General features: G+C 35.7%; 1 protein-coding gene across 3 annotated transcripts; it reads left to right on the forward strand.

Annotated features, from left to right (window-relative positions):
• Positions 1–6,362: 6,362 nt before the first annotated feature.
• Positions 6,363–10,308, forward strand: LOC114264877 (superoxide dismutase [Cu-Zn] 2). 3 transcript variants are annotated; one of them, XM_028205599.2, is made up of 8 exons: positions 6,363–6,486; positions 8,023–8,111; positions 8,206–8,307; positions 8,441–8,536; positions 9,018–9,049; positions 9,131–9,206; positions 9,850–9,903; positions 10,075–10,308. In XM_028205599.2, exons 2-8 carry the CDS (start codon positions 8,036–8,038, stop codon positions 10,095–10,097), a joined length of 459 nt encoding a protein of 152 aa, XP_028061400.2. In that variant the 5' UTR covers positions 6,363–6,486; positions 8,023–8,035; the 3' UTR covers positions 10,098–10,308. The 3 variants fall into 3 exon arrangements, 2 of the variants coding, with proteins under 2 accessions (XP_028061400.2, XP_028061399.2); XM_028205598.2 differs by having other exon boundaries at positions 6,480–6,784; XR_003630125.2 differs by having other exon boundaries at positions 6,484–6,784; positions 9,131–9,222.
• The last annotated feature ends 920 nt before the right edge of the window (positions 10,309–11,228 follow it).

The following is an 11,228-nucleotide window of genomic DNA, read 5'->3' on the forward strand; positions in this document are numbered from 1 at the left end:
TTCATGAATATTATATTTTAGATTTATTTATATTTCATGTCCACACACAAAAGAAGTTCTTTGTGATACTTTGCTTGCATGTATGATGGATTGGAATATTGATAGAAAAATCTCTACTGTTGATAATTGCTTCACAAATGATGCCATGATTACCATGTTGATGAATAAGTTGAGTAATACATCGCTTTTGTTGGGTGGCAGTTTGTTTCATGTGCGTTGTTGTACGCATATTTTGAATTTGATTGTAAAAGATGGACTGGATATCATACGAGTGGGTGTGAAGAAAATTCAAGAGAGTGTAGCTTATTGGACAGCAATACCAAAAAGACAAGAAAAATTTGAAGAACACAGTCAATCAATTGTGTAATCCACATATTAAGAAATTAGGACTTGATTGTGCAACTAGGTAGAATTCAACCTACATGATGCTTCAAACTGCCTTATTGTATAAGGATGCCTTTTCTCGGTTGAAAAATAGAGAGCCCCAATATAAGACCGTGCCAAGTGAGAAAAAATTGGAGTTTGCTAGAGATATTAGTGGGAGGTTTAAAATATTTTTTTTTATCACAGAGTAATTTTCTGGTACTAAGTATCCCACTGCCAATGTTTGTTTCCCAGCTTTATGTGAGATTTGGATAACACTGTCTCAATGGCTCTCTTGTGAAATTGAAGTGATTAGAACAATGGCATCAAAATTGGTGGAAAAATTTGATAAATATTGGATAGTGATACATGGTTTTATTGGAGTTGCTATTGTACTTGATCCTAGGTATAAGATAAGTGTATTGGAGTTTTATTTTGAAAAACTTTATGGAAACAAAGATGAAGATGACGTTGATAGGGTTTGTCAAATTTGTTATGATTTGTTGCAAGAGTATCAACATCGAGTTGGTAAAAAGACCGATGTTGTTGGTGACTCTTCTACTCATCCAGAAATTGTTACCGAGACCCTTTCAGAGTATGATTTGTTTATTAGTATGAAGAGAAGTAAAAAAACGAAGAATGTAAGATTAGAGTCGGACCATTATCTAGAAGATGATGTTTTGCCAAGAACTTCAAGTTTTGATGTTTTGAATTGGTGGAAAGCCAATGGCCCAAAGTATCCGACTTTACAAGCAATAGCTAGGGATATTTTAGCTATTCTTGTATCTATTATTGCTTCTGAGTCAGCATTTTGTATTAGTAGAAGGTTGGTGAGTCCATATCGTAGTAGACTTCATCCAAACACATTAGAAGCATTAATGCGTGCACAAAGTTGGTTGTGGGGTGCAGAGATGAAAGGTACTCATATCATTATTTCATTTAATCTACATATTATTATTTCACTTTTATATTATCATGGAATAATTTCAATATTGAATTTATATTCTTTACTTTTTAGGAAATTCAACATTGGAATCGGTGGGCTATACGACCATATATGATGATGATGATGAGATCGACTCAGATGAGTCGTGTGCCACTTTTGTGTTAGTTGTCATCTTTTTTGTTTTAATTTTTAACATTTTTTACATCTTATTATTAGTATTGATTTTTTTTTTCCTTTTTGTTATTTAACAGGAATTCAAGTTGAAGAAGATGATGAAAGTTGTAATGTGGTTTGAAAGTTGTAATGTGGTTGTATGAGTATTGGACAAACAATCTTTTTTTTTTTTTTGGTTTCATGATGGATTTGGTTTTTTATATTGTAATGGATTTGTTTTTTTTTTTAATTTTATTTTTTGGGTAGCCTATCCCTTGCGGGTTGTGCTTGGGACTAATTATTATGTTTGCAACTTGTTGAATTTTCCTTTCTGTGGGCTGCTGGATGGAATATGCTATTTCAGTTAACAGATTATGGCTACTGGATGGAATCTGTCAACTTGTTGAATTTTTTTGATAGCCTATCCTATTTGAATATGTTGAAAAAATGTTGATAGAATATGTTGAAAATATGTTAACAGATTATGCTATTGAGTTTAGCTTGACAGATTATGATATTGACAGATTATGTTGCTATTGAGTTTATGTTGACAGATTATGTTAACAAATTATGATATGCTATTGATAGATTATTTGAAAATATGTATAGATTTTTTAATTTGCTATTAAGTTTATGTTGACAGATTATGCTATGCTATTGACAAATTATTTGAAAATATGTACAAATTTTTTAATTTGCTATTGAGTTTAGTTTGACAGATTATGCTATGTTATTGACAGATTACAAATTATGCTATGCTTTTGACAGATTATTTGAAAATATGTACAGATTTTTTGTTTGAATAGGATGTTTAAAAAAAAAAAGATACTATAATTCGAGGAATTTGCGGGGTCGAGGATACCCGATCCCTGATCGGATGCGAGGCCGAGGGGGGCGATGAGGTCCCCACCGGGGATCGGGGGCGGAGAAGGGGAATTTCTCATTTTCAGGGATCAAGGATGGGGAGTGTAGTCCCCGACCCCACCCCTTCCCGCCCCCTCGCCGTTGCCATTCCTAGGGAGAAAAGGGTAGCGCTCAGCCTCGCCAAGTCTTTGTTCAAAGAGACATGTACAGCTAGGCGTGATGGCAGCATTGTGACTTCTTCACTGGCTCAATCTCTATGGGATAGCCGCTGCAATGCCAGCATCCCTTGCACCTCCCGCCGGCGTGCTCGTTCTTCTATGACGTCCCTCAAGTCCTCCGAACGAGTGTAGCAAAAGTATCTAGACGTCGTTGACGGACGTGAAGCACAATAGCTGCTATCTCGTACGTACGACTTCTTTGCCGGCGGGTTAAAATCACCAACCCCATAGCTTCTGGTGATGAAAAGGAAAAACGTCCCTCGTCGGTTGAGGCTGCCTAAGCGACAGGGTTGGATAAGCTCACTGTGGTTACCCACTCCAGTAATACCCTTTTCATTTACTTGTCGCTTCAATGCCTCCATCTCTGCCACCATCCTCTGAATGAGGGCATCTTGATCTCTTAGCTTATGTTCTAGGCGCTGAGTATGTGACTCTCTTCGTTGCTGATGCTTGTCTAGACTCCGTGAGTGGTCAGTGCTCCTTGCGCGCTTGTTGAGCACATCTCTGGGGAGCCCTCTAAAAGAAGTTTCCAAGCCCGCCATAGTTGGAATGGCAGGATGGCCATCTCTCCTCCAGACTGACTTTGGGGTGATGCCATCGACGATGGACAACGGTGTTTCGTCGTTGTGAGCCATGAAAAGTGATCGGACAAATTTGGAGGATAAGGTTTTGTTTGTCTAAGTTTTCCACAGACGGTGCCAATTATACGAGGAGCAAATATTCGTCGCTTTCCGTACTCCTCGTGTCCAAGCTTCTCTTCTTTCCAAGTGACCTGAGAACACAAAGACTTCAAGCTAAAAAAACCCTCTAGCGGTCAAGTTATCACACTTAGAGATAAAAGAGAGAGAGAGAGAGAGAGAGAGAGACAAATGGGTAGGTAGCTCCGATAACCAAATGTTCCAGACCTGTGCATGGATACGCAGCACCGTTTATATAGTTTCTACGTACTCCTCTCTATCCGTCCTTTTTTTGACGCGTACGTATGTTCCCCTTTTACATTCCTCTACATGTAGGTGCAAATATTGCTTAACTCTAAATGACAAAACTGTCAAATGGTATCGACACGTACGGATGGCGGAATCTTCTTCCCGCAGTCCCATCATGCCACGTAGCACTTCCCACCGAGCTATGCTCAGCGCGATGCCACGCCCTTACCTTAGGATCGTGCTACCTGTTTAGCCTCGTCGGCCAATCCTAAACGTAGGCTCAACTGGGCTCCATAGTTACGATCAAGCTTCTGCTCGGTCGAACCTAGTCTTCTGAGGACAAATTCCGTTCAACTTAACAGAACACACATCTCTACCAAGCTAGCAGTTCAAAGTTGTCCCTAACTTGACCGGACTGAGTTCTCGATCCAGCACGTATCCAACGTTTGACCGAGTAAAGACCCTGACTCCGGCCCAAACCAGCTCGGCCCATTGTTAGGTCATAAATCTCTCTCTCATGAACTATTTTAGTAATTATATATAATAAGAACAAAGAATGAAATATATTTGTAACAAAGTATAGTAAGAATTGCAACTCCCTTCATAAATGATTAGTAAAGTGATATTTGTTAATAGTTTAGGCGGTCATGGTGTAATTAATTGTTGTTAAATTAAATTTTTCATTTCGCTACAGTGTAAAATAATTATTTTGGGTAAATTACCGTACAATTTTTTTAAGAAAATACAATAAATCTCATGAGTTTAATATGATTACATTGAATTTGCTTAATATATTAATTCACATAATACTCTACCCATTTTTATCATAAATTTGTTAGTCATTTAGTCAAAAAATGATGTTATATATTTTACATTGAAATATTGTCTTACTCTATGTGCATTAGTTTTAGTATCTTTAAATTTATTAAAAGATATATTAGTATAATTGTGTCAAAATTATAAGACTTTTTGTATTTTATGTAAGTTTCAAGAAAAATTAATGTAATTTATCCCATTATTTTTGAATCTGTATATATTGATTAATTAAAATGACAAATACACCCCTTCTAAAATAATATTTGATAGAGAGAGGCTTCTCTCCAATTTATTGTGTGGATTGGAACATATTATTAGGCCCGTAGGGTCCACCATAGATCTTGTTTTGATAATTCGAACCATTCAATCCGTAAAACTCATCGAGTACTCCATGCCTGAAAAAAATCACATTGATCGAATATCGATAGCTCCTTAATTAGAATATATTTTTATTAATGGTAAATATAATTTTAAAAATAAATTATTAACAAAAATGTGTTTCGATCAAAGGGCTACTTATATCCAATTAACGTGATTTTTTACATGCATAAAATACTCGACAAATTCTACATATTGAACAATTCAAATTATCAAAACAAAACTCATGATAGACCTCATAGACTTAACAGTACACTCTAATTTACATAGTAGTAAATTGCCTATTTGATAATGGTTTATGGGGACAATGGTGTAATTAACCCATTTTAACACACCCAACCGGGAACTTCTATTTCCACTCATTCTTTTATCTCTGTGTACATAATTTTTCAATGCACACCCTTATGAAATTGGTTTTATGTTTTTGTTCTCAGTTCACACCTTACATGTTCCAATTATACCCTAAGCTAACAATCTTGTACACACACTACTATCCATTTTTTATTCCACTCACCTTGAAAACACAGCAACATCTTTCACAAGAAATCCCTCAGCAAATCGCTCCATGAATCTTCAGATTATACAACAAACTGCCTCTTTTGATTTCCAATTACATTATCAAACTTATTCATTCAATTAACAATCTAGTTAACATCGAAAAATTCATTAATTGGTATCGACTTGTATCAACATAGATCTTGAAACAATAACGTTTTGTATCAAACTCCATTGAAGACGTATAATTCTATCTATCTCTTATTTTTCATAAACTCTTGTTTTTTTTAAAGCACTTTGATTTTGCTTATTCGGTATTGATTATCCAAATAAAGAAGGTTTATTTGATTTTTGACTTCTTAAGCATATAAAAAAAATTCGGAACTTGGTTTCCGAAATAAATTCTTAAATTCGAAAGTTGAGTTCCGAATCCAAATTCGAAATTTGATTTTCGAATAGAATTAATAATTTTGGCAATTGATATTCGAAAAAAGTAACATATTTCGACACTGATTTATCGAATTAAAATCGTAAAAAAAAAATTACACAAAAATTTACATTTTCATAACTGCCTTTGTTGTATTAATATTTCATTAGCATTGTATTCGGAATTATTTAGGTGGGTGAAAATAGAATTTACCCCTCCCTTTTTTTTTTGTTACAGGAAAATCCTCCCACTCTCTCGCAGGTCCAAGGCAGCACCCCCTTGAGGAGATCACCCGGGTGTCCTGTTGTCCGTTCCGAGTAAGAGATTATAACCTGGAAGCTTGTCCCGACCTCTCAAGGAGTAAGAGACTATAACCTGGAAGCTTGTCCCGACCTCCCAAGGCAAGCTCTGCTTAAGTCAGGATCAAGGAGTAAGAGACTATAATCTGGAAGCTTGTCTCGACCTCCCAAGGCAAGCTCTGCGAGAGAGAATTAAACCCAGACCAAATAACTGATAAGACATTCTTAAGATCAACCTCCTAATCAACTGTACTACGCCCAGAAAATTGCGAGAGAGAACACCAAACAACTGATAAGACATTCTATTCCTAAGGTCAACTTCCTAAGGTCAACCTCCTAACCAACTGTACTACGCCCAGAAAATTGCGAGAGAGAATTAAACCCACCTCCTAACCAACTAAAAATTGACCTAGAGAGGAGTTGAACCCGCGACCCAAAACTTAAACCCAGACCCTTACCCACTCACCCTGGGTTAAGATAGAATTTACCCACCCAACCACTTATTGCCAACGAGTCGATATCATCAAATAGCAGTGTGTGTACCAGTTGACTCTCTCTCCTCTCTCTATCTCTCTCTCTCCAAAGGGGTGTTCCAACTGAGGTAAAATCAATCCATTTTCACTCTCTATATTTATACATATAATTACATGATTTCGGTGATATATATATATATATATATATTGGATTCATCTGAGAATCTAATGATCGTTGGTTTTCATTCTTCGCCATTGATGATTTAGCTTAAACTTCACGCTGTTGGAATTGGTTCATATGATATGTTTCTGTGTATACACATGGCTATGTTTGGAACATGTTAGACGCGTTCCGTTCACTGTTGATTATATGGTTGTTTTTGTCTGCCGAGAAAACATGGGGGAAAAAAAAAAGGAATTGTGGAGGTTAGAGTCGTACTTCTGGATTTTTTTTTTCTTTTCGTCCAAGTCTGAGGGAATCAAATATTCATCTCCAACACTTCACCAAAATTTTCATCTGATTTGATAAAAAGCTTATTTGATATGAACTATTCCAATCCTTTCATCATTTTTTTTTTATTTTATAAATTTACCTCTTATCCCAAATTTTCCTTTTCAACTCTGATGCTTCATCTTTTTAAATTTTCATCATATTCAAATTTGATTAAGGATTTGATGAGTTCTCAATTTGATGAAAAAAATGATTATCCCTTGATTTGATGAACAATTGATGAATCGATTGGATATAGATTTTGAGCACTCTTTCATCAAATTTAAATTTGGTGGAAGAAAAGACGAAGGATTGGAGATGGTATTGAAGGAATTTTATTGTATTTGTGGGTTAGGGTAATGCGAACACTGTATATTGGATAATGGATTCTTAATAATGGTTGAGCCGTGAATGCATAAATTTCCTGTTAAGTTATTCAGTTTCACTTTATTTGAATTCACACACTTGCCCCCCAACTGCCCATTGAAGTTTGCAAAAGCATAGTGATGAACAATTCAACTTTTGGTTTCTTAGGAAACTCGAATACTTTGAAAACCATTATTGCTACTATTTACAATGTCTTTCTTTGCATGTCACGCAGTCAAAATCAAAATTTGCATCGTCAGACCAAAAGCAAAATTACTTTTCATGATAATTGCACGTACGATTCTAATGGTCCTCCATCTGTCTCTCATACTGATAAACAGACCATCACATTCTACAAGAGTAATTTGAATGCCTATTGTACTTATTTACAAAAATGAATGAATAATTTATCTCTAAAATGAGTACTTTAAATGCATTGTGCAGAAAATAGGTTATATTTGGGGTTTGGAGTGGATTTAGTTTATTTATTTATTTTGGTATACTGGAAGCCGTAGCCTGGGAAGGGTTGAGTCTTGCTTGTGGCCGGACTCAAAAACCTTTTTAAATTTAACCTCCTAGGGAGGTGCTTAGATTCTAGCTAGCTAGGCTATCCACAGTTGATTTGGGGTGGATTTATTACTATGTATTTATTCTTCAGATGGAGTTTGAAGTTCTCTCTATAGCTTCATTTTCTAGGCCATATGGCCTTCATCTCAATTTTAAAATGTATTACTTAGCTCTTGAGATTAGCTCTTAGCCTCCTACATGTGATATAACTTATGAGATATTGTTTTCGTCACTTGTTTAGATCACATATAATAATGGTGAAGGCTGTTGTTGTTCTTAACAGCAGTGAAGGTGTCAGAGGCACTGTCTACTTTACCCAAGAAGAAGACGGTACATTTTGCTAAACTCTAGTATTCAGATATAGTGTGTATAAGCATGCCAGTTGTGTTGGAAATTTAAATTATTTTGTTTGCTGTATTGCTAGGTCCAACTACAGTTACCGGAAGCCTTTCTGGCCTTCAACCCGGACTTCATGGTTTCCATGTCCATGCTCTTGGTGATACAACAAATGGTTGCATGTCAACTGGTAATTTTCAACCCCATAAATTCACCATCTTTATTTGTCATCCATGGATAGCCAAGAAACTGGGGAAAAAAAATTATGATAGTAACCAGGTTCAATATCAAGAATTCTCACTTTTGGTCATCTAAATTTTCAGGACCACATTTTAATCCTGTTGGCAAAGAACATGGTGCTCCTGAGGATGAGAATCGCCATGCTGGTGATCTTGGTAACGTTGTAGTTGGTGAAGACGGTATGCTTTCCTTTGGTGCATGCACTCTCTTTTTCCATGTCATCATAATTATCTGCCTTTTTTTTTTTTTAATCATCATAATTCTACCCATCATTGCAATAGTATTTTTATTTATTAAGAGAATCTTGCTAAACGAGAAGTCTAGTTATTTTAGGGTCAATTGCGATTGTTAGTGCGAGCCTCGGGCACTATGTTGCCTTTTTTATTGAAGTTTTTTCCAAAATCCAAACTGATAATACAAGAGAACTCTTGGTATTTATGGTATGATGGAGGATATTTTGCTTTGAAATGAAAAGGCGGCCATCTATTTTTATGAATTTTGAAGACAATTATTTTTATGAGTTGAAGACAATTCTGTTATGTCAAGTTATAGCCATCACCTCCATAATTTATATCTTTTTCTGGACAGTATTGTGATTTAAGTTATGGCTTCATATCTTAACATGCCATGATTATTTTTTCCTGACTTTGTATGTCTCAGGAACTGCAAGTTTCACGGTCGTTGACAAACAGGTGAATTATTTAACCAATTCCAGTTAAGACATGCTGTATGGACTGTTAATTTAAGATTTCTGACTTGATTGCTTTGTGCAGATCCCTCTCTGTGGACCACATTCCATAATTGGCAGGGCTGTTGTTGTCCATGCTGACCTCGATGATCTGGGAAAGGGTAATGCTAAGTGAATGTAATTATTACTATCATTGCATTTCCTTTTAGGGTTTCTATATTTCAGTTCCACCTTATGCATGCTGTTTCATTTTCAAAATATGATATAATATGACCTTTAAGTGGAGGCAAGAGCAAGAAGGAGGGTTCATCTAGCATTGCTTTTGATTTTTCACTAATAAACATGTAGGCGTGTTTGGACATTTCATGAAACTTGAATATTTATTTATTTTTATTTGCATAATAATTGATATTCTTCACAAAACCATTTTTGGGAATGCTGTTGTAGTAAATGCATCATGAAGGCCAGCAGGGTTTTTTGCTAGAGATGTTTTATGTTTCAAAGTTGTGAAGCACCTGAGTGGACAATTTCACTTGAAAGAAACCAAAAATGTTTTGAAAAAAATAACTCTAGACCATTAACAATAGTCATGATTTTACTCTTTTTGGCTCTTAAGTATAGTCATGAGTTGAATTGAAATCAACCTTCCAGTTTGGCATCATTGAGGGATGAATTTATTGTATAGCACATTTGAATAATGTACCATGAGATTTTTACTGTTCGGAACTATTCTTTCTTTCATCTAGCCTGTTCTTCATGCAGCATTTCAAATGCTACCCTTTTTTTGTTCGTTTGTTTGTTCAGGTGGCCATGAACTGAGCAAAAGCACTGGAAATGCTGGCGGAAGGATTGCCTGCGGTAAGCTTTCTGGTTTCATGTTTGATGATAAACAAACACCATTTGAATTGTTTGCACTTAATCGCTTGATTGATTGTATACATTGTTGGATTTGTTTATATATGATGTTAATTAGCCCTAATCAATTGACATAAGCTTAATATATTTTTGCATTCTGATTTCATTTTGCAGGAATAATTGGCCTTCAGGGTTGATTAGCCACTCACGAGTTGCATTTTACTTTGAAAATCTTGCAATCGAATCATAACCCTGTAACTCTCTGAAAATCAAGTTGATAGCAAAAGGCTTGGTTGGTGATAATAAAGGATTGCTTGGCAATGGGATTGATAAACTTATGGTTTGGTTTTGTAATGCTTGTTATCTTCCTTTTCCCAGTAGTGAAGTGAGTTTTTCACCTGGAACAAATTTCTAGCCACCTTATCTTGGCTTGTTTTGCAGCTCTATGGGTTGGGGTACCAGTATCACTTGCCCTGAAGGCCTATAGTCCGGTCCGAATGAGGCTTGGGCTAAACTTGGACCTAGGGTTTGATGCTTGGTTTGTTGGCCTTTGAGGCCTGGCCTGGCCTACAAGCCTAGCAGAAAATATGAAAAAATAAGGGAAATTAAATAAAAAATAAACTCCTAAAAATAGGCTTGAATCTCGGCTAGTTTACCCATGAACCCATCGGCTTGTGAGCTTGCTTGGTTCGTAGGTTGGGCTGTCAAAAATAATCTGTCGGGCTTAATCAATGAACGGGCTTGGACACAATTTTTGCGGCCTGCGAAGCTAACCCTTAGGCACGGATATGGTTAATTGAGCTTGAGTTGCATTCAAATTTGTGTGTACACTTAAATACCACACTACTCTCCTTATCCTGACAAACAAATGAATGGAGTCCCATTTTCTCCCCTCCTCATACCTCATAGACTGCTGTCTGTTCCGAAGGAAGACATGCCTCCGTAGTATCTACTAAAAAGAAGAGAAAAAAAATCTTGTATGAAATTATTTGTCAATTATCAAATAACACAATTCAAAAAAAAAAAAAAGAAGAAAAAAGTTTGTGAAATAACCAATAAATATTAAAAAAAAATCATGTAACAACTACTATCGTTATAAAGGTGTCATTAAGGCCTCGTCTGACAAGTGTCTTTTTTAGTCAAAAAGTTAAAAAATTACTAAAAAAATTAAAAAATCAACAACTTAAACTAAAAAGTCAAAGATTTTCTATTCTCTCTACTTTTTGCAAATTTTTTCGTAAAAAGCTAAATAGTCATTCCAAACATATTAGTTTTTTTTAGCTCATATTTTAGCCAAATAGTCAAAAAGTTACTAAATTAGTCGGTTC

This window comes from Camellia sinensis, chromosome 7 (assembly GCF_055761805.1).
Source record: "Camellia sinensis isolate YWXY chromosome 7, ASM5576180v1, whole genome shotgun sequence".
NCBI lineage: Eukaryota > Viridiplantae > Streptophyta > Magnoliopsida > Ericales > Theaceae > Camellia > Camellia sinensis.